The 26243-nt window shown below is 47.1% G+C and overlaps 2 protein-coding genes across 14 annotated transcripts in view; one reads left to right on the top strand and one right to left on the bottom strand.

Annotated features, from left to right (window-relative positions):
* The window catches only part of USF3 (upstream transcription factor family member 3), a 30885-nt gene extending 23317 nt beyond the window's left edge, over positions 1 to 7568 (top strand). For all 5 annotated transcript variants that reach the window (XM_033051089.1, XM_033051091.1, XM_033051092.1 and 2 more), the window contains one exon: positions 328 to 7568. In XM_033051089.1, the coding sequence (XP_032906980.1) occupies positions 328 to 6797 (6470 nt within the window). In that variant the 3' untranslated portion in view covers positions 6798 to 7568. The remainder of the gene's footprint in view (positions 1 to 327) is intronic.
* SIDT1 (SID1 transmembrane family member 1) overlaps positions 293 to 26243 on the bottom strand; it is a 62909-nt gene continuing 36958 nt past the window's right edge. For 3 of the 9 annotated variants that reach the window (XM_033051094.2, XM_033051100.2, XM_033051099.2), the window contains 10 exons: positions 25567 to 25684; positions 25053 to 25189; positions 23321 to 23429; positions 22935 to 22949; positions 22104 to 22180; positions 20955 to 21001; positions 20055 to 20160; positions 19666 to 19776; positions 18807 to 18920; positions 15987 to 17471 (listed from right to left, as the gene is read on the bottom strand). In XM_033051094.2, the coding sequence (XP_032906985.1) occupies positions 17409 to 17471; positions 18807 to 18920; positions 19666 to 19776; positions 20055 to 20160; positions 20955 to 21001; positions 22104 to 22180; positions 22935 to 22949; positions 23321 to 23429; positions 25053 to 25189; positions 25567 to 25684 (897 nt within the window). In that variant the 3' untranslated portion in view covers positions 15987 to 17408. Of the gene's footprint in view, positions 366 to 5531; positions 5684 to 5889; positions 5997 to 13825; positions 14540 to 15986; positions 17472 to 18806; positions 18921 to 19665; positions 19777 to 20054; positions 20161 to 20954; positions 21002 to 22103; positions 22181 to 22934; positions 22950 to 23036; positions 23169 to 23320; positions 23430 to 25052; positions 25190 to 25566; positions 25685 to 26243 lie in introns of those variants that run through there. The other 6 variants (XR_004416968.1, XR_004416967.1, XM_033051096.1 and 3 more) reach the window with 6 other exon arrangements.

Genomic DNA, 26243 nt, shown 5'->3' with positions numbered 1-26243 from the left:
TGAGTGTAAGCCGCATTTCCGGTGTGGGAGCAAAATTTTAGTCAAAATGGTGCGGCTTGTAATAGTGAAATTACTGTAATTTGATATATCCTGCTATTGGTAATGGAATAGTCTTTGAAATTCCTTCACTTTCGCATTCAGTAGAGAGACTTATCAGGATAACAGCACAAAGGTTGTGATAGCCATTTGAAAAGAGCATACACTATTAGCAATTTATTTCTACAAATTTTTTTGTTACTACACAGTGTTTGCTCTCTAAATCATGTGGTAATTATTTCATTATCTTCTCGGGTGCTGAAGTAATGGAGTGCTCTCATTTTTTTGTAGCTGAAGAGATAAAAAAACTCCGGAAACAGTTGGATGAACTGCAAAAGGAAAACGGGAGATACATCGAGCTACTGAAAGCAAATGATATTTGCTTGTATGATGACCCTACAATCCACTGGAAAGGAAACCTCAAAAACGCCAAGGTCTCAGTTGTTATTCCCAGTGATCAGGTTCAAAAGAACATCATTGTCTATTCAAATGGGACTCAGCCCAATGGAAATAACCAGGGAGCATCTGTGCAGGGAATAACGTTTAATGTTGGTCATAATTTACAAAAGCAAACAGCCAATGTTGTGCCAGTTCAGAGAACTTGCAACCTAGTGACTCCTGTGACAATTGCTGGTATTTATCCCACAGAAAATAAGCCATGGTCACAACCTACAGCTTCTCCACTGGCGTCAGCTCAGACAGCTCCAGCAGGGAATGTTCTTGAGCTCTCCACCCTGGAGAATGAGCGAGGTGTGCCCACCACTGCTCCTGCCAGCTCACAGAGCACACCTCTACCTGCAGCAGAACAGGAACTATGGTGTTCTTCAAGTAAAGCATCACAGATTGAGCAAAATCCCCCCAAAAGCAAAAATTATGAGGAGGGCACTAAATCAACAAAGAAAACACTCCCGCAGGGAACCAGCCTTCCTTCCAGTGCCTCTGTGGAAGCCTCCCAAGTTCAACAGGTGAATGCAACTTGCTCAAACACACACAGTTCCAGGAGTGACCTCCAGGAGAGCTGTGCCATTTCAGCCACAGACACAGCTTGTGTGCCACCTATGGGACTGTCTACTGCAGAGAGCTGCTCTTCTGCAAATGTCCTCAAAAGTATGGACATGGTCAGCAGTGCTGGGACACCTGCGACATCTGCAGCAGAAGGAGTTAAGGCTGTGACAGCAATAAGCACTCTGGCTGCCAGTCCCCTGGAGAACTGCTGGTCTTTTTCAGGCTCTTCAGGTGTTGGCACTTCAGACTTGAAAAACATGAGTAGCCTTACCCGGATGCCTTCAGCTGGGAACACACAGACCACATGGACGACTTTGCAGCTGGCAGGCAACACTGTTCAGCCCCTGAGCCAGACCCAGTCAGGGATAATGACTACCCTCCTCAATGAGCCAGTCAAGGGTGCTGGGACTGTGTCTTCTGCCCACAGCAGGCCTTTGACTACAAGTATCAGTTTGCATGCTTCTCTGCCTGGGGATGACCAGGCAGCTGAACAGATTGTAGTTACCTTGCCTGCATGCCCACCCGTACCTACACAGCCTTTAATCAGCCAGTCACAGGTTAAAGCTCAGGCTGCAGGAAATATCCTTCCATTAAACTCAGCTATGCAGGTGATTCAGATGGCTCAGCCAGTTGTCTCAGCTGTGACAGGAGCACCAGCTAACCAGAATGTCATCATTCTCCAGCCTCCAAACCCTGCTCCTTGCCCACCCATTGTGAGAGCAGAAGTTCCCAGCCAAAATGTTAGTCAGCAAATTGTAATTATACAAGCTGCAAATCAGAATCCTCTTCCCCTCCTCTCTGCTCAGCCTTCTGCTTCTGTAAGAGTTCCTGTGAATGGACCAACTCTAGTTGCCAACTCCAGCGGCTCCATGCAAAATGCCTCTCTTCCACAGACTTTTGGAGGCAAACACCTTGTCCATATATTACCAAGGCCATCTTCTTTGCCGTCTTCTAGCTCTACACAGACATTTTCAGTGACAATGTCCAATCAACAGCACCCTCAGACTATCTCTTTAAATGGGCAGCTTTTTGCATTGCAGCCTGTGATGTCTTCATCTGGAGCTTCAAACCAAGCCCCTATGCAAATTATTCAGCCCACCACCAGCGAAGATCCAAATACCAATGTTGCCCTCAATACATTTGGTGCTTTAGCTAACCTCAATCAAAGCATATCGCAGATGGCTGGACAGAGCTGCTTGCATTTGTCTCTCAGCCACCCCACCAATCCTGCAACTGTCAATAACCAGATTGCCACAGTCAACTGTCTGTCATTGCCAACTTCTGTGGCATCTTCAGTGCCTGCAGAGGGTTCAGTATTAACCAGTGCATCTAATTCAATAAATGGTTCCCCGCAAAAAGCGGCTGCTGGCTTGCCATCCAGTGCAAAATCAAAAAGGACAAACAAAAAGCCAAGCACAAAGAAACACCAAGCAGTCAATAATAAACTGTCCTGCTCAGCAGTTCCATGCAAAAATGTAGGGAAGGTGGACTGTGCTCCTGTGGAAATGGTGGCAAAGCCTTCAAATTGCAAAGGACTGCCAGAAAACGTCCCAGCAATGTCACAGGCTGTAACCACATCGCAGGTGGGCGGCACGGCTGCAGCGAGCAGCGTCAGCATTTCTGACTCTCCTTCCAAAGAGACCGTGAGCTCTGAACAGGCAGTGAAAACCCCCTCTGCTCCAGAGCCAAGCTCAGCAGAGGTGCCTACTTCTTCACTGCTGGAGTCTGCAGTGTCAGAGCAGTTGCTGCTTGCTCCACCGTCAGCCAAAGATGCTGCTCCTCACCAGCAGGCCCAGGGATCTCAGAGCTACCCACCAACTGCCGCTGAGTTGTCAGAGTCTCCAAAACTCTGCGAACCCCCCAATACCTTAACACCCTCTCATAAAGAAGCACAGGTGACACATTTGCAGGTTGCAGATGGGACTTCAGCAGTACAGAGCAACACAGCAGGTCACACTTCCAAGGCAGGAATTATTTCGGAGTCCTGCAACGTTGCGCAGGATTCCTCAGTGATAATGCAAGATGCAGACTTGTTAGAAGGACAGGGTCTAACCAAAATGCTGTCTGATCTCACAAAAGAAAGAACAGGTGTGGAAAAAACCTCTTCATTTGCTGTTCAGGGGGAGCATTCTAATTTTCCTATGGAAAACTCTAAATCAGCAGAATCAAATGTTGATTTGCCTGAGAAACAGGAACTCTTGCTGGTGAACACGGAAAGTGACACTCTCTCCCAACCTCACTCCTGCATCTCTGATCAGGAAGTAGTGAGTGCTTCCCTTATCACTAGCAGGCAGGCAGACTCCCCCATGTCAACCAGCTCTGGCAGCAGTCGAGGCTTCTCAGTTGCATCAATGTTGCCAGATACCACCAGAGAAGATGTCACAAGCAGCACCTCAACCAGTACCTGTAACAGCTGCACATTTTCAGAACAGACTGACATTGTAGCTCTTGCAGCGAGAGCTATTTTTGACCAGGAAAGCCTTGAGAAAAGTGGAGGGGCAATACAGGTTAACATGAGGGATGTCATCTCTAAGTCTGAGGTTGTGCCTTTGGAGAGAGAGAAACAACCTTTTAAACCTCAATCAGTAAAAGAAAACAATGCAGGGCCACTGGAAGCGGTCCCGAACAAATTCAGTGCTCATGAAACAGTACCAACAAATGTCGACAGACAGGTTGAGAAGCCAAGCTGCTCTGTAGGAGGTGTGGAAACATCAAACACTCCTTTGCAGATTTCCACTTCCCAGACACCAAACATAACCAGTCTAAGCGTGAATAATCTGATACACCAGAGCCGCATTGTCCATCCCCTGGTGAGTTGCTCGGGTTTATCCCAGTCTTCAGAGGCTGGAAGTGTTCCTGCAACTGTGAGCCTCTCCCTTCCATCTAGCACATACATCAATCCATCCCCAGGACCTGCTCTGATGAGTGAATATGCTCAGGAACAACTGAATGCTATCAGGGCAAGCACCATGCAGGCTCCCCAGCTGCAGGAATCACACTTAAAACAGCAAAACCATGAAGGTCGCAAAGACTCTGCCAAGAGGGCCGTTCAGGATGACCTTCTGCTTTCTACAGCAAAGAGACAAAAACAGTGCCAGACAGCACCAATAAGGCTTGAGGGGATGGCACTGATGAACCGGACACCAGAGGGTATTGCTGATCAAACACAGATGCTGGTTAGTCAGATTCCTCCTAATTCATCCAATTCAGTGGCACCAGTGAGCAATCAAGGGCACACTGATGGCCTCAATAGATTATTCACACCCAACAGCAATTTTGTAACGCCGGCTTTGAGGCAAACTGAAGTTCAGTGTGGTTCTCAGCCACCACTTTCAGAGCAGCCAGGCCAGACAGGGCAGCACTTGCAGCCAATTCAACATGTCCCTGCCCAAGGCATCTCTCACCTTCACAGTAATCACCCATACCTGAAGCAGCAGCAGGCTGGGCAATTAAGAGAGAGGCACCACTTGTACCAGCTGCAGCACCATGTCACTCACGGGGAAAACTCAGTCCACTCTCAACCCCACAGTGTCCATCAACAGCGAACAATACAGCAGGAGGTGCAGATGCAAAAGAAACGGAATCTCATCCAGGGAACACAAGCCACACAGCTTTCTCTACAGCAAAAACACCATGGAAGTGATCAAACACGGCAGAAAAGTGGTCAGCCCCATCCTCACCACCAACAAATGCAGCAGCAGATGCAGCAGCACTTTGGAGCTTCCCAAACTGAAAAGAACTGTGAAAATCCTGCAACAAGCAGAAACCACCATAACCACCCTCAGAGCCATATCAATCAGGATATTATGCATCAGCAGCAACAGGATGTTGGCAGCAGACAGCAAGGTTCCACTTCAGAACATGTGTCAGGGCACAATCAGATGCAAAGACTTATGACCTCGAGGGGCTTAGAGCAGCAAATGGTGTCCCAGGCCAGTATTGTAACCAGACCATCAGATATGACATGCACCCCACACAGGCAAGAAAGAAACAGGGTTTCCAGCTACTCTGCTGAGGCTCTCATTGGGAAGGCACCCTCTAATTCAGAGCAGAGAATAGGAATATCCCTTCAAGGCCCTAGAGTTTCTGACCAGCTTGAAATGAGAAGCTATCTTGATGTTTCTAGAAGTAAAGGGCTGGCAATTCATAATATGCAGGGCCGCTTGTCGATCGACCACACAGTTGGCTCAGATGTGCAGCGTCTTTCTGATTGCCAGACATTTAAGCCCTCTGGACCCAGTCAACAACCGACAGGAAATTTTGATATACAGGCTTCAAGAAACAGTGAAATTGGCAATTCTGTGACATCCCTCCGGGGCATGCAGTCACAAGCATTCCGAATCGGTCAGAATGCTGCACCATCCATAGAGAGGCAGAAGAGACTGCCCTACCAGCCAGTACAGGGTATTCCAACAGGGAATACCTTGTCATCAAGGGAAAATGAAAATACATGCCACCAAAGTTTCATGCAGAGTTTGCTCACCCCTCACCTTGGAGATCAAGTCAGCGGAAGCCAAAGATCAATCCCAGAACATCAAAGGAACACGCAATGCAGTGCCTCCTCCACAATTGAGTACAGCTGTCCCCCAGCACGGGAGAGCGTCCACATCCGAAGGGATGGTGATGGCCAGAGCAGGGAAAGCTGTGACATGTCCATTGGGGCAATTAACACAAGGAACAGTTCACTGACTATTCCTTTTTCGAGTTCTTCTTCCTCAGGAGACATTCAGGGTCGCAACACAAGCCCAAACATCTCTGTACAGAAGTCCAACCCCATGAGGATGACAGACAGTCATGGAACTAAAACCCATATAAATACACCCGTTTCCAGCAATATGCATGGAGTTGTGAGGCCAACTCACCCTCACCCTGCAGTTTCTCATGGAAATGGTGAGCAAGGGCAGCCTTCTGTTCGTCAGCCAAATTCTTCAGTATCTCAGCGCTCGAGGCATCCTCTGCAAGACAATGGAGGTTCTAAAATACGTCAGCCCGAAAGGAATCGATCTGGAAATCAAAGACATGGGAATGTCTTTGACCCTAGTCTTCCCCATCTTCCTCTGTCCACCAGTGGCAGCATGATCCTTGGGCGCCAACAGTCCACAATAGAAAAGAGAGGAAGCATTGTCCGATTTATGTCTGATGGCCCTCAAGTGTCCAACGATAACACGGCCCCTGACCAACATACTCTCTCCCAGAATTTTGGATTCCCTTTTATTCCGGAGGGTAGCATGAATCCACCAATAAATGCTAATGCTTCTTTCATCCCACCAGTCACTCAGCCTAGTGCCACTCGGACACCAGCTCTAATCCCAGTTGATCCTCAAAATACACTGCCATCCTTCTATCCACCTTACTCTCCTGCCCACCCTACCCTCTCCAATGACATTTCTATCCCTTATTTTCCCAACCAAATGTTTCCAAACCCAACCACTGAGAAGCCAAGCAGTGGAGGTTTAAACAATCGATTTGGATCCATTTTGTCTCCTCCCAGGCCTGTTGGTTTTGCTCAACCAAGTTTTCCTTTGCTTCCAGATATGCCACCAATGCATATGACCAACACATCGCACTTATCCAATTTTAACTTAACTTCTTTGTTTCCAGAAATAGCCACAACTCTTCCTCCAGATGGCTCAGCGATGTCGCCTTTGCTTTCCATTGCAAACACATCTGCTTCAGATTCTTCCAAGCAGCCCTCAAACCGCCCTGCCCACAATATAAGCCATATTTTAGGTCATGACTGCAGCTCAGCTGTATGAAAACTGGCAAGCTGACTTCTGGTCTAATGTGTTGTTTATATATTTAAGAAGAAGGAAGCAGATCTTAGTGGCACCCCTGGAGAGACCATTCATGACATCACTGTTTATTTGTCTAAATGTATGTATATGGTACTCTCCATATTTAAATACATGTCATATTTCCATCCACCTTACTAACTATAAAGCACCAGTGCCTATAGCAATGCTTACTTACTAGGAAATGGTAAGGATGCAACATTGAGAGCTGTGCAAATATTGGTTGTTGATTTTCCAACAATCAAGTTTGATGTCCGATTGTCGCAAGGTAAGGGCTGCCCTCAGTAATGCATGGCATGAGAGCATCTGTGTGGGAGACAGGAAACAAGTGCTGCAGGTGTCAGTTTGTTCCTGATGTGTTTACCTGATACTGCAGAGGACCTTGGAAGGGTTTGGGTTTCTCATTTTCCTTTGTAAAATATCTTCAGGAGCTTCAACACAAGTCAAGTCTGTGTTAACCCAGCGGTAATTGGAAAAAGCATTTGTTGTGCAGCTTTTGTCTGTCTCAAGCTTGTCACATACACTTGACTTAAGGCTGACTTTACCTGGTGAAAATTACTGTGTGCTCCCATGGTCAGCAATTAAAAATACTGTTTTAGAAACTTTAGATTTTTTTAACCCATGGCTTTCTGTTTCTAAGAATTTTGTTTGGATGTATTTCAACAGTGGCTTCAGTTACTGCTGAACTCAGTCAAAGTTTCAGTGTTGCTCACGACTCCTGTGGCAGTCAGCAGAGTCAGCAGCCATGTTTGTTGCCATTTCATTGTTAATTGCTGCAGGTTACCTCAGGGTGGGTTTTGTACCTTGTTTAGCACCTTCTTAATGTCTTTTTCTTTCCCCCTCTCTACTTTTCTTTGGCCCATGCTCTAACACCAGCTTTCTGCTTTCTATGAGTGACAGCCTTTTATTGTACCAGGCAGCATATGGGAGGAGGACTGAGCCTGTTGCATCCCACAGAATGAATGGAGATTCCTGGGGGCACAGTTTTTACTTGATATTGCTGATAGGATTGAGCCTGAGTTAGTATCAGTACTCTGCACTTGAATGCACCTTTTATCTAAACCTGTGTGTTTGTGGCTGAAGGAGGAACATGGATGAACATGTATGTGTTGAGAGTGAAACATACAGAAAGACATTGGGATTTGAGGAAGGATGATGTGTTTGTAGATGCATGAAACATGGAGTGAATGTGTGTGTGCTGGCTGAGGCTCCAGTACTTTCAAAAATTTTGGTCCTAATTATTTTAAAGGAAGGGAAATAATTAGGTAAATTTTATTTATTTGATGTCTCTGCAGTGTGCTTTGTCTTTTAACAGGGCAGAAATACATAAAAATGTGTTTGGAAGTGCCATTCTGGGTTTGTTTCTTCAAACAGTACCTTCAGGTTCCCTGGCATGCATCATCCTTTGCTTGTTTTTGCTCACCAGTGCATCATCTTGTTGCTTCTGGGACCTGTCAGAAGCTCCCAGTGAGGGCAAGGGCAGGAGCAGGCTCCTTGGGATTTTTTGTTTTGTTTCTTTTTGAAAGGTGGAAAGGAAGATGTTCCTCCATGTCCAAGAACAGCACCCACAAAGAGTGACCTAGAAGAGTTTTCCACAGCTTGACTGCTCAAGGCTTTGGTTTTGCTAAGCTCTTTTACACTGATTCAGGAAAGTAAGGAGGCTTTAACATGAAAAATAATTGGGCTGTGGCTGTAGTCTATCCTGACAGTGTCTCTGTTCTTGCAACCTGTGGTCTGGTGTTTTCCTGCAAGGTGAAGTAAAAACAGTTCTGATCCTGGTTGGGAATCAGAATCACAGAATGAACTAGGTTGGAAAAAAACTTTGAGATCATCAAGTCCAACATATGACCTAACCTAACATCAACTAACCTAACAACCTAACATCATCAACTAAACCATTGCACTGAGTGCCACGTCCAATGTTTTTTTAAACACGTCCAGGGATGGTGACTCCACCATCTCCCTGGGCAGACAAGTCCATTGCCCCATCAATCTTTCAGTGAATACTTTTTTTCCTGACATCTAACCTGAACTTCCCTTTAAGCTTAAGACTGTGTCCTCTCATTCTGTCACTGGTTTCCTGGGAGGAGAGACCAACGCCCACCTGGCTACACCCACCTTCAGGTAATTGTAGAGAGTGATAAGGTCACCCCTGAATGTCCTTTTCTCCAGGCTAAACAACCCCAGCTCCCTCACCTGTTCCTCATAGGGCTTGTGTTCCAAGCCCCTCACCAGCCTTGTTGCCTCCTCTAGATGTTCTCAAGTGTCTCAACGTCCTTCCTAAACTGAGGGGCAGAACTGGACACAGCACTCAAGGTGTGACCTCACCAGTGCTGAGTACAGGGGAAGAATGACTTCCCTGGTCCTGCTGGCCACACTATTCCTGATACAGGCCAGGATGCCATTGGCCTTCTTGGCCACCAGGGCACACTGCTGGCTTATGTTCAGTCAGCTGTCAGCCAGTACCCCCAGGTCCCTTTCTGCCTGGAATCATGATTTAATTCAGGTGGAACTTACCTTAAGTGGTGCATCAGTTCTCTGTTTATTACAGGTAATTGAGTATTTCAGTTCACAGCAAGGCTGTTTCTCTCTGTCACAGTGCAGTCACCAAATGGCAGCCTGTGCAGGAGACGGGGGTTAGGCATGAGTCAGTTCTCAGCCTCAAACCAACTAAGCCAGCTGCAGGTCTGGGTGTGCTCTGGTGAAATTCTTGACCGAAGGCATGTCTCTAGTGCCGTAGGTCTCAAAGGGTCTACCTCAGGTGGTGAGTTTTGTTAACAGTGACTTCCATGGGTTCTGGATGGTAAGGATGCGGATTGAAGCAGCAGCCATTCTGCATTACACACTTTTCTGGTCTTTGAGGAGGGAAGCAAAGGCACCCATTCTTGCTCTCTTTAAATGGAATTGTGTGTGCAGCAATGGGTTTGGCTTTCAAGATCAACTAAAAATTTTTTTTAAAATTAAGCTGAAAAATTAAGCCCTGACTTCTAGCCTGCTTATCATTCCAGACATACACACAAAAAAAAAGAAAGTTTCCACTGCTGGGAAAACTACACTATTTTATCATGTTTTTGAAAACTGGAGAGAGCTTATTAACTTAAACCTGTTACAACACTTGAATGTCCACAGATCCACTTGGCCAGATAGGATTCATCCCAAAGTACTGAAGCAGCAAGCAGGTCATCCTTCATAGGCCTTCTTCTGAAATCTTACAAGACCAGGATGGAGAAATATAATTTCATTCTCCTTCCTGAACATGGCAATTTCAGTTGAGGCTCTGTATGAGTCTCTTTACATGTTGTACATGATGCTAAATGGTCCCATGGTGTTGGTGTGGGATCAGGAGACTGCTGTGACAAGAAAAGAGGCAGACCTCTCTGTGAGGACCTCATATCAACACATTCATCCAAATTCTGATATTTACACTGCTGACTGGCCTCTAGATAACTTTAATTATTAATTAATTAATAGCTTTTTGGTATAATTGACCACCCAAGATGGGCTTTCAGTGTTGAACCTGGCCTGGTCCTCTGGTTCAAGAGCAGCTTGTGGGTTTCAGCTTCTCTCATGTTCATGCTCTTTTGCCTTTAGGAGGAACAGTGGGGGACTGGATATTTCGCATCAAAAGAAAGGAAATTAGATGTTACAGTTCTGTTAGTTTTTAATTATTGTTTGTTGTTTTCCTTGTTGGTGTAAACTAATCCTGCCTGCCATTTCACATCTGCCAGGCTTCTTGCAGTTAGTTTTGTAGGTCAGTTTGTGGCACTGATAGGTCAGTAGCTCAGTCCTTCCCCAGGATCTCAGGCTCTTCTCAGGAAGAGGAGCAAATGCAGCATCTTACAAGTCCTTTTCTTCAGTTTTCCTTTCCCCTCCCATTAAACCTGTTGTGCTTAGCTGTCAGGTTAAGGTAAGCTGTCACCTTACCTTGATCTATGCTTGGAGAGCAGTTTGAAAAAGGAGCTTCTGCAGATGGAATTATTCTGGTTTACTTGTTATGGAAACCATTTGACAAGCAAATACATTTTCTTCAGCAAGCATTGATGACATCAATTTTCTTTTTCTCCTGAGGACTACCCAGCAATTAACAGTTCCTTTGTTTTTCAGGATGTACTTGGAAAAGATTTTGTGGGTTTAGCTGTGATTTGTTAGCCTGAGAATGGCATTTTCTCTTCCATAGTATTTTTTTAAGGTTATTTACAAGAGTTTGTTTTGGCTTTGAAGGAAGGAAAAATACCCAGTACCCCTTAATTTAGAAAAAACAGCAGTGGAAGGGAAAGGTTCGGCATTAACTCTGGGGTGGGACTGCCATACCTGACAGGCATTGTGTGGCTGTGGGCTTCAGCTTGGCCTAAATGTCTTCAACAAACAATAGTAAATAATACTGGGCTGGATTGCATGTATGTCAGTGTAGTCCATATTAATCCCTTGAACAGCCTAGGAGAGGAAGAGCAGAGAGAGACTAATTTGAAAGCAGGCAATGAAATAGTAATGTGTTAATATTTATGTTCCTTTTTCTTGAGAGAAAGGACCTCATTTAGGAACAGTTAAAGAAAACAAGAATTTTGATTTGAGCTGGGGGCTGAGCCTTACTAGAATGGGTTTTCCAGCCCATACTTCCAGCTTGTCACTGTGCTGCAGCACAGGTGGAAGAGCACCTCTCTGAAAAAAAAGTGAAAGCATGGTGCTAGTCCTGAGCCTCTGGAACTTTGCACAGATTTCCTACTGCACTTTACAGCTGTGCTGCTGCTGCTACTGTGGCTGGTGTCGGTAGTGCTTGTTGCAGGAAACAAGTCATGTGGCAGGGCAACTTGCAGAGGGCATGGCTGGAGAAGAGGGGCCATTTAATTATTTCTGGTCTCTTGTTTTTTCACCTTTTCTGAGGTACTTATGCAGTCCTGGCTCAAGGACTCAGTCAAACACCCGCTGTTTCTGAATGACTGAGAGTGCTAAGAGTTGTCATATTTTTCTGTTCCCCTAGTAAGTTTCATGCTCGTCACTTTAATAATGATCCCACATCCCCTCGCAATACAGTAGCACTGAATCTGTACTAGATTAGTCAGATTTGTTTTGTTTTCTGATACAGTGCTGTAAGAAGATCCATTATTTGCTATCACCTGACCTGTTACCACCTACTGCTGTTCCCTTCTCCCACTGCCGAGATCCAGCATGGGTAGCAGACACAGGTTTGTGTGAGAGTGTTTCCAATTTCCTGCTCCCTCTGCAATCCATAAATTGAAAACCTCAGAGCACCAAGGCTTTATTCCCACTGAGAGAAGATTACTCTGTGAACTGGTGAAAGATTTAGCAGAGGTTTTTGGTCCTGATGAAACAAATTCATACTCTCTGCAAGCAAGCCCTGCTTAGTTACACAGACATTGTTTATTATTTGCTGATACCAGTTTTTCTGGGATCATTTTTTTTTAAAAGTGCTTTTTTTATGCCTCACCAGAAGTATCTTTATGAGAAGGTTTTGAAGTTTGCAGTATGTGCTGCTGTTCTGGCAATCACAAGTGTGAAACAACAAAGCTCGTGGGGGTTGGACCCTGTTCCTGCCTGCTCACTGTGAGGAGGGAAGCAAGTATGGATTTTGCCACAGGAGATTAATCAAAGATGCTGTTGTCCTCCACAATGTAAATTACTTATGTTCAGTCCAGAGTATTCTGCTGTGTTGTTTTACACAGCTGTAAATGACCTGGATATAGTCCCAGTGGAAAGTCCTTACTATTTTGTAATGGAAAATAGAAACTCTGCAGTAGAAAGCTACAGTGAATTAACAGGAACATAATCTCCCAATTGTAAATAACATCTTGCTCTGTTTATTTTGACATCTTTTTACAAATATGTTGCATTCAGGTGTAAATATCCCAAACCATGATCTTATTCAGAGTTCTGAGATTTCTATTGTTAAATGTAATACATTGTTTAAATAGTTGTAATAATTATTTGTATAGCTATGAACATGATAGTATTTTATTAAAAAAAGAGAAAAACATTCTTTTAATATTGTGTTCTTGTTAGTACTGCTTCTTTCTCCATGGAAAGCTATGCCATTCACTCTTAAGTAGAGATAAAAATAAAAGCTTTGCTTTGAGATTGGGGATTTACCGTCAAGAGTTTTCCACTGATGTACAGTAATTTCACGATTATAAGCCACACCATTTTGACTAAAATTTTGGTCTGAACCCAAAGTGAGGCTTATAATCAGGTGCGGCTTATATACGGACAAAGAACGAAAAGTTGCTATTTTAGTTTGGAGGACAGGTGTCTGCTGAGAAAGGCAGGAACTTCTCTTTGAAATGGAGAATGTAAACCCCCTCCCTCCAAATTTTATAATTCTGAAATCAAGGGCTTTCAGGCAAAGATATGGGAATTAGGAATAACAGTTCTTTTCTAGGGAAATTAAAATAGAAATACAGTACTACAAAGAAACGAGTTCCAAACCCTGACAAAGTCAGAGTACAACCTGACACCCTGTCAGGCAGGGTGTTGGTAGCAGTCCCATTAAATGGTGGCTGCATCCTCCTGCAGTGACAGATGTGATTCAATTGAAGCAGTGCTCCTGCAGAAGGTGCAGCTTCCCTCCGGAGGTCCAGTGGTGATGTGGAGAAATCCGGTTTTCCTCTGGAGTCCAGTGGAGAAAGGGGCTCCCTTAGTGTCCCAAAACCTCTGTTTTTATCTTGGTAAGAAATGTTGGGCTCTTCCCCCTGGCTGGAGCAACTTCCAATGCGATAGAGTAATTTTTTCAGTCACACAGTGGGACTCAGTGGGCCATTAGCAGAAAATGACTCGCTGGAGGAAGGATAGGTTGTGCAAAGATAAAGAACAATGGCCTGCCTGGTTTCAATGAAAAGCCCATTAGCAGAATATCTGCCATTGAGATAAGGATCACTGCCCCCATGCTCAACAGATGGTGATAGAATAGATACCTTTTATCACACTCTGTATTGTAACGTGCGGCTTATAATCAGGTGCGGCTTATATACGGACAAAGAACGAAAAGATGCTGGCACCCAGAAGTGCCGCTTATACTCAGTGCGGCTTATAATAGTGAAATTACTGTACATTCTCTGCATATACCAGAGTAATGCAGCATAGTAGTTGGAGATATAAAGCTATGTAATTCAGAAGAAATAAATATTGATTGTGTAGAATCTAAAAAATACATGGCAGGTGCTGTCCCTGCCCCAGGGACAGTGATCACTGTTGAGATACAACTTCATTTTATAAAATGCTTCTCATCACATCCCCTTGCATTGGCTTGGAAGTGGTCTAAGACAGTTGTTTTGTCACAGTTTGAAGCTAAAGGATACAGTTCAGATGAGAGCCCATTCAAGATAAGTAAAGGCTTTTGTGGGAGATTGCACAATACTGGTTGACAGAATTACTAGGAAATTATTCTTTTCAGGGGCTGTAGAAAACCTAGCTTGTAGACCTCAAAATTCTTGCAGGTATGGAAGTTGCCTTTAGGGAAGGTCTTAATTTTAAAAAAGACTGAAGTTTAGTATTAAGACAGAGGGGCTTTTGTTTCTTCAGTGAAAGCTAGTGTACAGTTCAGACATAGCAGAGGGGAGGGGGAAACAGGACACAAGGGAGCTGCCTTCTTCTTTCACTGCAGAGCATTCCCCCTGTCTTGGTTGCTCTTCTGCCAGTCCGGAGGCTCGAGGGAGAGTTGTAACAGCTTACATGATTCTGGTAGTTTTCCTAACCTGTGAGGGGATATTAGTATTGTACAGAAGCTGTTTCCTTCTCCTTTCAGTTGTACTGGGCAGAACAATTTTACCTACATTTCCCGAGACAGCAAGGAATATATGAAATATAAGAAGTTTTTTACTGTGACAGTGGTAAAACATTAGAACAGATTGTCCAGAGAAGTGGTGGATGGACCATCTTTAGAATGGCCGGGTTGGACAGGAGTTTGAGCAACTTGTTCTAGGAGGAGGTGTCCCTGCCATGGCACCGTTATTTTCCTTTCAGAAGTTGTGACAGCAGCTTATCCCAAGACGGGGCATAGCAATGGGAAGCAAAAAGGCCTCCTCACTTCCCAACACAATTTCATGGTGCTGCTCTGCTTTAACCCCTATACATCTCTCCCTCTGTGAGCAGAGAAAGGTGAGAAAACAACAGCATGACCCCTGCAAATTAGGGTATGAAGGTCCCCTATTATCCAGCAAGCTGCTCTTCCTGCCCAAGGGCAGTGGCCTGGAGGACAGCAGCACTCAAGACAAGCTGCATTTCTGGGGCGTGCAGACCCGAGCGTGCCTGGGAGAGCTGGTAGCCCAGAGTACCTGCGTGCCCAGCCAGACCCCCCAGCAGCCACAACCATCAAGGGGTTAGGCAACCACTAAGTGGGAGAGCTGAAACACAAACAGAGCCCAGCAGGCAGGGAAAAGTTAGGAGGAAACTTTTAAAAATTATGCAGCAAGCTGGAAGCAGCAGGGAGACTACTCCAACCCGTCCTCCTATCTCCCAGGTTTGAGGTGCCTTTCCTTGTATTTAATTGAATTCTGTTATGGTTTTCTGTTCATTCTGTGCTGTTCTCCAGCCTCCCTCTTCCTCCCTGCTACCACCTTACCATCCCATGCTGTGCTCATCTCTGCTCAACCCAATGAGCCCATATGCTGTTCTACCTCTTATATCAAGACTTCCAACCGCTGTTCAACATTATTTTTTCCTCACATTTCAATTTAGAGAAGATAACCAGCTTCCTATCTAGAAACAAATATAAGCTTGGAACAAGGTCTCAGACTACAGATTATGAAAACACAGGGAGAAAGTATATTTTATAAAAATGTGTCTCCAGAACTGGACAAATCTGGGGGCACAGAAGTCTTCCTTCAGTCAGGCACAGCTACCAGGAAACCCTTCACAGCAGCACAGCTCTGCTTGGGAAGACAAAGACTGGCAGCCTCTTGTGTCATTCCTCCTCTAGCCCTCTCCTCACCCTGCCTGAGGGAACTACAGTGACAAACAATGTCTGTTCTTTACATAGCCTCACAAAGGTAATTTGGTTAAGAGAACAAGCAGGTCACCCACACCTATGCTCCAGAAACACCTGTGACAGTCCCAAAGATAGCAGCAGCTTGACACTGAATGCTGTCTCTGCTGCTGCTGAGAGCAGGAGCAAGAATAATTTAGATTAACCTGCAGAGCAGGGAACCAGGAACATCCATTTTATTAACCATCTCAGCAAGCTCCAACTTAAAAAAAAATAAAAACCAGCTGGTGCAAAACTCTTCAATGAGATACAGACTCTTGGAGTAAAACTTCAGAGCAATCTAGTAAGCAGAAGTGGAATGAAACCTTTGCATTACTGGCTACATGCACATGGCAAAGTAAAAGTGCTCAGGCAGACAACAATAAGGACAGCAGGCCTCAAAGAATGCTTTTTAATTGCAAATTAGCAGAACAGGTCCCATTTTAGATGCAAGGCCTGAAATAATTCACACCTTATTCTTGTTTTTTTAAGTAACTAATAAACTGGAAAGAATGCAGAAGCCATTAAAAAACTCATTTCAGATTCAGACAAGTTGGAGAAGAAAATTTGGTCTACATCATTAGCTAAAGAGCTCAACACCAACTGCCTCAAAATCTCCTTCACCCTCCCAGCCCATAAGGGAACCTGGTTTGCCAAGTTGTCCAAGGCAAGCTCATGAGAGGAGAAAGTCTGAGGCTGCTGGAAAACCTCCCTGTTCCACCCAGTCCCTTTGGCACACAGCAGGAGCCAAGAGCTGCCACACAAGGCTGTGGCTGTGCTGTGCAGCCTCTCTCAGGGTTGCTTGAGGAGAGCACATGTGGTACCATGACAGAAACCAGTGCACTGCCAAGTGCCAGCACTGGAGCTGCCAGAGGAGTGTGGCTGCTCAACAGGAGCATCTGAGAGGCTGCAAGACAGCAATGCAGGAGGTTCTGAGTCTGGCAGAGCCCTCACAGGTAGCTCCAGTTCACCACCTCCCACCAACGCTGCAGTCTTGGTACCATGGCTCCCCACCAGCTACCGAAGGAATCTTTCCAACAAAAGAGGAAAAAAGAAAGCACAGTGTCCCCACTGTCACCTCAGTTTGGAGTAATTTGCTCCCTCGTCTGCTCCAGTACAGGAACCAAATGCTCATCCTGTGCTGCTGAAGGGACTCTCCAAGGGCAGCAGGGTGTAGGCATTAGCTCCCTGTGCAGGAAGATTTGCATGGCACTTCTCAAGCCTGCTTGCCAGAAGAGGAAGTGGAGCACATCAGCAGGATGGAAGGAAGCAAAGGTTTCTAACACACCTCCCTCGTGTGTTTCCTCCCCCCTCACTGTTTCCAGCACCCACTGCACCCACAAGCCAGAGGGCTGTGCACTGGCCTTGGCCTCTGGATCAAGCCTGCCCCAGAAGATGCCACGGGAAAGGAGTAACACTGTCTTCCCTCCTGGTCCCACCTCAGCTGCCACAGCACCCCGTTCATGCTTGCTGTAGAATCTCGTTTCCCTACTCCCACTGGGCTGTTGGCCGTGGAAACAGGCTCATTCTCCACAGACACCAGTGCCCAGTGCTTTTGGCTGAGCGGTTTGGGACACCTCTGTGCTCCTGTCCCTGGGGACTCAGAACACTGGGATCTTGTCCCTGCGCATGGTATCCAGGTCATCATCCAGGGTCAGCAGGACCTGAGGAGGAAAGTGCAAGCCAGATTCAGGTCCTGCTAGCCAGGAAGGTCTTCCTTTCAGATCTCCAGGCCCTGCCTTTATGGAAGGGATTCACAAATCCATGAGTCATTGGTCACAATCACAGTCCCTCAGCTTCCCCACAACTGCGTGACCCGCAGCCTCAGAGGTACAGTAATTTCACGAATACAAGCTGCACTGTTTTGACCAAAATTTTGCTCCCATACCGGAAATGCGGCTAATATTCAGGTGTGGCCAATATGTGAATAATTTTCTGTCATTTTCAACCCTGGGAGTGCAAACCAAGTCAGTGCGAACTGCAAAGTCAAGCTCCTGCCAGTAAAACCCTGCATTTATGCGGTTGTTACAAATTGATTACTCTGTTGCGCGGCAGGTGGAGCTGCTCTGTGCAGGCAGCACAGGGGGTGGGGAAGGCGCGGCAGCTCCCTCCTGCTGGCCCCGCGGCTCGGGGGAAGCAGGGGCAGCTCTCTCCTGCTGGCTCTGCGGCTTGGGGAAGGCGGGGCAGCTCTCTCCTGCTTGGCCCCACGGCTCGGAGGAGGCAGGGGCTCTCTCCTGCTTGGCCCCACGGCTCGGAGGAGGCAGGGGCTCTCTCCTGCTTGGCCCCACAGCTCAGAGGAGGCAGGGGCTCTCTCCTGCTTGGCCCTGCGGCTTGGGGGGCTCCCGTCCCCACGTGCCGCTGCCGCAGGAGCAGGCAGGCTCCATCCCCGCCTCCCATCGCCGCCGCAGGTGCCGGCAGGCTCTGTGCCCCCCCTGCCGCTGCAGGGCAGCGCCAGGCCGGGGTGACCGAGCCCAGTGGTGGCGGCGGCCAGCCCCGAGTGGTCCTGCCGAGTGGCAGCGCCGAGCTGCCAGCCCCCAGCCCTGTCGGCAGCCCCGAGCCCTCATGGCCCGAGCCGAGCCAGTAAACCCCGCCCTGCCGCGGTTCTGTTACTATTTGGCAACTTTGTCGCACGCGGGTCCTCGCTGTGAACGACAGAGCGGCTTATGCTCGGGTGCGGCTTATTTATGGACAAAAAACAAAATGTTTACCAACACCCGGCAATGCGGCTTATACTCAGTGCGGCTTGTATTCGTGAATTTACTGTAATCTGAGGCCAGGAGGCACTGGGAGAATAATAAGGTAAAGGAGAAAGCCTGATCCCTGATCCCACTGACAAGGAGCATTCCACTGGAAGGATGTCTGGAGGTAGAGCCAAGCAGAGGAGCTGGGGCTCTTCTGTGGAGCTCTGGAACAGTCACAGGTCCATGTGGATAGAGGGAAGCAAGGTGAAAGGAGAGAATGAGGCCATCCAGCAGAGTGGGATGCTCAGCAGGACTCACCAGAAAGGAGAAGAACAAGGCAGCTGCAGAGAGGAAGTGCCAGACATCATGGTCATCAAAGAATCCCAGCAGGATGCATGGCCGGTTCTTTTCCCGGGACTCTGCTGGAGTCTCCTAGAAGGGAGGCAGAGGCTCAGGACCTGATATCCACCCATGCTGGGCCCTTACTGGCCACACTAGACCCTATAGGGATCACCCTGTCTTAATCCTACAAGCAGGATCCAGGAAAAGGTGCTGTGCTGGCCAGAAACGTGGCATGGGCAGGCCAGAAACAACACAATGTTATACTTGGACCTCAAAATGGATCAGGGACAACCCACATGCAAGAGGAACCTTCTGGTTTCCACATCTGAGGTCCTGCACAGCACAAGTTGCACAGCCTCCACCAGACCACCTTACAACAAGCCCCTCATTTCCATGGAAATGGATGTGACGTCCTGTTAGAAGGCACCCAGTCAGGATTTAATGGCCTTCAAGGTCACCAAGAGCCCTAACAATCCCAGGCAGTATGACCTGGTCCACTCCAGGTGGCCATCTGCTCCAGGGATATCTTCCACCAGCACTGGTCAGGATTTTCCCAGTTTCCCTTCCAGATCCCCAGCTCCTCCTTTGTCCCCTAGGAAGGACCAGTCACCTCCAGATCACCTGGTTATAAACAGCCTCTACACAGCTACAGTCATTTTTGGCTCAGCACAGCTTCCCCATGCTCCCTTCACAAGTCTGCTAAAAGAGTTGAACCCTTTCAGGTCCCCATGAGCAGCCCAAGACTCTTCTCCAGTCATTTTTGTGCAAAACAAACACCAGGAAGGAAAGATGATGAGAAAGAGATGGACAACAGAACAGTAAATAGGAAATTTACCTCCCAGCTGCTGAGGGTCTGGAAGAAGAAGTAGAGGGCAGCTGCCCATACCACTGCTGTGGCCACGATGCAGAACATGGGGATAGGCAGAAGCTTCTCAGAGTTGCGGAGCTGCGGACAGGGACACACCGAGTTCTTTCCAGGGGACGGAGTCATGCACACGGCTCACACACCAGCCTGTACTATCTGCATTTGTGAAGGGCTGCCCACCTCCCAAAGACACAGCCCAGTCACTCCTGAAATGGCTACACACCATCCCTCCCCAACACCCTGTCCCACCCAGACCCCCAAAAGGTCCTTCCACATCCCTCTGCAGCACTACAGAACCCAAACTGCAGCCAGATAAAAGGCCCATCCCTGCCCCTTTGGAGACAGGGGCCTCCTGTTACCTTCATGATGATGTAGAAGGCCAGATACAGCAGCAGATTACAAATGAAGATTCCCAGTATGTAGGAGGCAAAGTCTCTAGGCCGATACACCAGACCAAAGACAGCACTGAGAGAGAGGATAGAAGGGACATCAGGCAGCTTCTTTCACTGGGGACAGGGTACATCCCCAAACTGACAGCCACACACTGTTCTACCCACCGCGAGGACTGTGGGACACAGCACCAATGCCACAGTTTCCCAGTTCCCTGGAGGAAATGCACTGTTTGCAACTGCTCCCAGCCAAGAAAATTTAGTCATGGTCAGCCGCTGAAGCAACTGGAGACTCCAAAGGACAGGCAAGGGCCCTGGATTGCTTCCAACAACCCATGGCCAAACACATCTTACTTGGCAGGATCTAGCACTAGACCATACATTTGGTAGAAGGCATGTCCCTGAGAAGCAGTTTTAGTGAAAAGCATGAGCCTGGGGCAATAATTTTAGGTCTCATCCAAGAGCTGCTCCCTCCCATGCAGTTACTGCTCAGCCAAGCTCTGTGACTGAGGGTATGCCAGGTCTCCTGAATGTTGGCTGTGGCAGAGATGCTTCTGTGGGAAGTACAACACAGCAGCACAGTACCAGGCCAGCCCTGCACAAGCTCCCTCAAACATGAACCATGAGATACCCCCAGGAGAAACACTCTGGGGATACTCCATGTAGCTCTAGTGCTGTACTGCATCCTATGGATCTGCCTGCCACCCTCAGATCAGCCTGCCTGACAAAAGGTGTCAGAAGCGCCCCAGCACAGGATTATTGCACAGACACTGCTGGATCTCCCCATCACTCCAGGCCACCTGTGTTCCAGTACCAAATCCTGCTGCCCACATGCACAAGTACACAAAGCACCAACATTCCAGTACTTACAAGGACCAGTTAACTAGGTTCCCAACAATGAGCAGCACCATCCTGTCCTAGAGAAAAGACATTGATGATCATACGAAATGAAAAGAGTATGCAAAAAGGTCTTTGCCTCAGAAAGTCAGGAGAGGATTATGTGAGCATTCCAGTTCCTGCAAATGCACATGCACCTGGCTCTGTGGGAGCTTTTGTCAGATGGATACTGCTCTGACCCTCAAAAATTTTAGGCAAGTGTTGCAAGGAGACTAAGCATCTAAAAAAGGACAAGCTCAGCACTTATAGGATCAGCCTCAGGACGTTCTGTCAATCCTTTGACTGCTTCTACTGTTTCTAGTTAGATTCCTTCTCTCCCACTGTTTTACAAAAGAATTACTGCAGAGAGCAAGGATATGCTTGAAAGAGGTAGCAGGGAGAAGCTTTGGAGAGCATCCAGCACATATTCAGGGAGCTATTTTTTCTTGCCATCTCACCATTAGCTGGAGAAGCACTGTTAACAACAGCAGGTGGAAGAATTGTATGCATGGGGCATGTGCATTTATGCTTACAGCTGCTTTCACAATGTAGCTGTTTCAGGGTGGCCAGGTTTACTTCATGTCTGAGTGGACCAAGTTTGCTTATTCAGAGATAGGAGAATAAATAAAAAATTAAGAAGGATAGGATGCTCATACAGATAAAAACTCCATGTGGCTTCAAGCTGTAATTAGCACTCTTCGCTAAGGAGAAAGCAATCAGTGGAACACAAGGTAATAGCCACCGTTTCTTAACTTTTTGCTATCTGCCCTGAAGTGCTGCAGAAACAGCAATTGCTTTTGCTTAAGCCACAGATTCAAAATAGCTACAGCCTTCCCCAGAGAAGCTGCACTGCACAGAGCCTCTGAATGGACGCTCCCAGAAAGCAAGTGCAAAGGCAAATCCTGTCATGCTTTTATCACCTTTGCTCTGATGTTTTATTCACCAAGGCTGAGATCAGGGGAGGCCTAGAGGTTGGGGGTAAACCACTCCAGCAAAGACCTACATTTACCCAATCATTTTGGGGGAAGGTGAACAAAGGAAGTGAGGACCATCACTTTTTCAAACAGCTCCACCTCTTTCCTCTGCACATTTCTTAAAAAAGTGAGGAATTGCTGAGAGGTGCTGGGATAAGAAGTCACCTACCATGTACATTGGTCGGCTGCACTGCTGGATACAGTCCGTGTACAGCACCATCACTGCTCGCCGAAATATACCCATGTCTGTCAAAGGAAAGGATAAAAAGCCAGAACAGCTAGCACAGTGAGCTGTTAAACGCCTATGAGGAAGAAGCTGACACTCACCAGCTGACAACAGACAACCGCAGGTGTCAGCAGATTCATGTCTTGCCCTCTGGAAGCAGTCTATGCTGAGCAGAAGGGCATCCACCAGAGGATGTAGATGGCAGTTGGCCAGAACAACAGGTTACAACAAAAATAAATTTAAAACCCCCCTCTACACTAGCACTGCCCAGAAGTCACACAGGCCCTGCCTGTATGTGTAAAGAGGCTGGCTTTGCAACCCCATCTCTGGAAGAGAGGTGTGTGTATGTAGGAAGGAGGAAAAGTTCCTTCCATGGAACAAGCTGCCAGAGCAGGGAAACAGCAGAAACAGCCCCCACAGGCTTTAGAGGGTCCTAGAGGAGCAGAGCACACTCAAGGCACTCCTGCTCTCAAAATCATTTCAGAAGCTTCACTGCAGAGCCATCAGTGGCAGTGGGGATGGACAAACATGCATGAATAAACATGTTCCCCTTTAGGCACAACACAGAGCTTGAAAAGGCTCCTGCACCAAGATCTGAGTTCCCCTGTGCTGGGTCACTCCCTTCCTGCCAAGGAACAGGACTGGCAGTGCTGCTGGCAAACTGTTTTCACTTCCCAAGAGCTAACCCCAGGTGGCACACATCCATGCAATCCCTGGCTGCTACACCTCAGCACAATAGGTTCAACAGGGAAAAAAAAAGCTGTGGACATTTACCTGAGTCAGGGCCATCTGAGGCAGACAGGGGCATAAGAGGAAGAAGAAATAGGTTTATAAACAGAGCACAAGAGCCAGGCTCCCCACCAGACCCTCTCCCACCTTGCTCCATGACAGCGTGTAGGTCACCTCTCTGAGCACAGCACTAGGGAGAACTGCAGCTGAATGGCAGCTCCCTCAGAGCCCAGCAGTCCTGCCACACAGAGGACACAGCTCCTGCTGATTCCCACTGCTCTGGGAAGCACAAGAACTTTAGAGGCCAGGAAAGCATCAGATGGATGAGAGGACAGGGTAGCCCAGAAGAGAGGACACAGGACTGTGCTGCACAGGTGAGGACAGGAGGCCCCCACACACCTGGGAGGAGATGGTTCAGTGACAGCACTCACCGATCTTGAAGCGACCCATGTAGTAGATCTGGGTGCTGAGAGCTAGCGAGGCCAAAACGTGGATCATTGAGAAAATAACCCAGAACCACATGTCATTTTTCCCAAACACCTGAAAGCAAAGATATTTTAAAATAAGTAAACTAAGCCCTTTTTCAGCAGGACAATCCTTTCCTGTCCTGTATCACCATGGGATATTAAACAACCTCACTGAACACAGAAAAAACCCCTAAATCTTCCAACCAGAAAACAAATTCAAAACAAAGTCCAGAGAAGCAAGAGGAGCTCAGCATCCTGGAGAGGAGACCATTCTTCCTGAATGCTCCTTTAGACAAGACTGGATGGACAGCAGCTGGCCCAGGGAAAAGAAATGAAGGGACTTCAAAGCCAGGCTTTTTTTCTGTTGAACTGGGCAGAAGCTGAAGAGAAGGAGGTAGATTTTTACAAAGGCAGTCAGGGAACCAACCATTTCTTTAACAACTCTACTGAAGTAGTCCAAAAAGGACAGAACTGCTCTGCAGGCATTTGCTCCTACTGTGCATTTTTTTCATTTTATTTAAGGACTGGAAGTAACCTGCAAGCACAGGTTAAAGGTACATTAAAATCCTAATTTTTCATTCATACAAGAAAGAGTCCAGAAACTCTGATCTGCCATCAGGCTTCATTACCCTGAGGTAAAGCACTCGCCTGAAATTTTCACTTTGTGTGGGCACAGAAAAAAACCCACATGCCAAAAAGCAAGCAGAAAAGCTACCTCTCCATGAATGGAACAAGGGAGACATGCTGCTTTCAAGCTCCACTGAATAGCTTCAAAGCATTCCAAAAAAGAAGACAGAGCAATCAATACTAAAGTTTCAGTGTTTTGAACCTTGTCAAGATCTAACACACCTATCAAGAGATTCTTGGGAAGTCCCAAGGTCACCAGCTCCTCCTGCATGCTTTATCCCACAGACAGTCACGTAAACAGAGACCTCTGCATTATATGGTAATGAGAAACTGACAGCCCACTGGGATCTAGCTGCAAGTTCAGAGCAAGAATTCCATGGATTTTGCCTGGTTACTGATGAATGAAAATGAGTCCTTCAAAAGAAGAGAAGCAGAGACCTCCAAGGTAAAGCACAGTTTGAGGATTCTGATGAGCCCAGCTCAGCACTTGCAATGTTACGAGCAAACAGGCAACGTCTTGTAGCTTCTGCTCCAGTGTCCTTCCATAGGCAGGTACTCCAGGAATTCGCCCGAGAGCCCCTCAGACATTATCCTAGCCCTGCTCCTCTTCAGGGATAGGAAAACCAGCTGCAGGAGCTGTGACAAACAACATGGAGTATTCTAAAGGGGAAAAATAGGCACAAGCAACTAGATATAAGATACCTGTCTTGGAAGCCCAGCCAGCCTCTCCCCTCTTTCCTCCAGTGTGAATCACGCCACAGGAAGACCATCTGTGGGCTTGGACATGTATATCTGTATGCATGAATTTCTCCTCTGGAGAAGGATGGCATGTGGTGGACAAAGCTCAAAAAAAGAGCCCACCTAAAGGAAACTGTTCTGCTTTTCTCCTACCTGAAAGCTCAGGGAAAGGAAGCAGCAAAGCCCAACAGAACTGAGAATTCAGCTAACAGCTGCTTAACACACTCTTATCCTACTTTGCTTCTTTCTCCAGTCATTTTCACACCTAAGCCATGTTCCCAGCCATGCCATCTCCTTCCCAGAGAAGCAGCCAAGTGAGAGGGAGCCATACCACTCCAAGGACAGCCAGGGAGATCACCACAGCAAATGAGGCATAGGCAGAGCAGGCGCTGGCATTGATGTCTGGGTGCCGGGTCTGATAGAGCTTGAGCATGCAGAGTCCTGCGATCATGTACATGAAGGAGGTGTCTGTGGAGGGATACAACACAAACAGCACACAGTTATCACCAGTGGCCCCAGAAAGCAATTCCAAGAGCACACAAAGCATCAGGGATCTGTGCCTGCCAGCCTTGGTTTTGGCCCTGCTGCTGCACTACACTGTACAGCACTTGGTGTTTTGCCACCTTGCAGCAGCACATCTTCCATGCTCTGGGGAAACAAAAACTAAAGGGGATCATAAAATAAGTGCCCACAGGGCATTACAACCTCCTGACTGAGCTTTGAAACAGGCAGGCTCCAGGGAGATTTGTAAAAGTAGAGAGATGGAAAATGTCAGCAACTCAGCAAGAGACAGAACGTGGCAAATCCTAGCTCCAGTTAAAAAGGAGAAAGGAAACTCAGCTTACCAAACTGGAAATTGGAGTAATTAGGGCAAACGTGGTAACAGGCACTGAGCACCCCCTCCATCATCAGAGCAATGCCCATAGCATAAAAGAGACCAAAATGCTTTGGAATCCCATAGTCCTGGAAGAGAGCAGAGCTGTATATTAAGTGCCTTCAGTGTCCTAATCACAGGCAAGCTTCCATTCGTCATAATTTCATCTCTCCTAACTCCTAGACAAGTCCTCCAGTCACCAGTGAAGCACAGTGTCCTGTGTACAACCACAGGCTCTGGATTTAGACACACGGCATAGCCAGATGAATCCACAGGCAGAAAACCTAAGTTAATCATGCTGAAGTTCTGATCTGAAGACCTCAGTGTCTTGGTACTGACACCACAAGACTGAAAATCTCTGTCCTATACCTCATGCCATGCTATATCCTGCCCAAAACTGAGAGAGGACTGAGCAGAATTACTCTTGTGGTCAGCAGGGTCTTAGAAACACCTGAACAGAGCCCATCAGCCAATGTGAGAAAGCATTTCTATCACACTTTGGCCAAAAACCACAAGTAGGAGTAGACCCCTACAACTGCTAATGCCTTTACTTGCTACCAAGCCCATAAGAACAGAGCTGTCTTCAGAAATCACCAGCACCTCTGCCCACAGGGCTGCAGATTTCTCCATCCTCTCCCACAAGAGACT

The sequence above is a fragment of the Catharus ustulatus genome, chromosome 2 (genome assembly GCF_009819885.2).
Source record: "Catharus ustulatus isolate bCatUst1 chromosome 2, bCatUst1.pri.v2, whole genome shotgun sequence".
NCBI lineage: Eukaryota > Metazoa > Chordata > Aves > Passeriformes > Turdidae > Catharus > Catharus ustulatus.
Note: the sequence above shows the minus strand (reverse complement) of the source record. Positions and strands in the feature narration are given on the sequence as shown.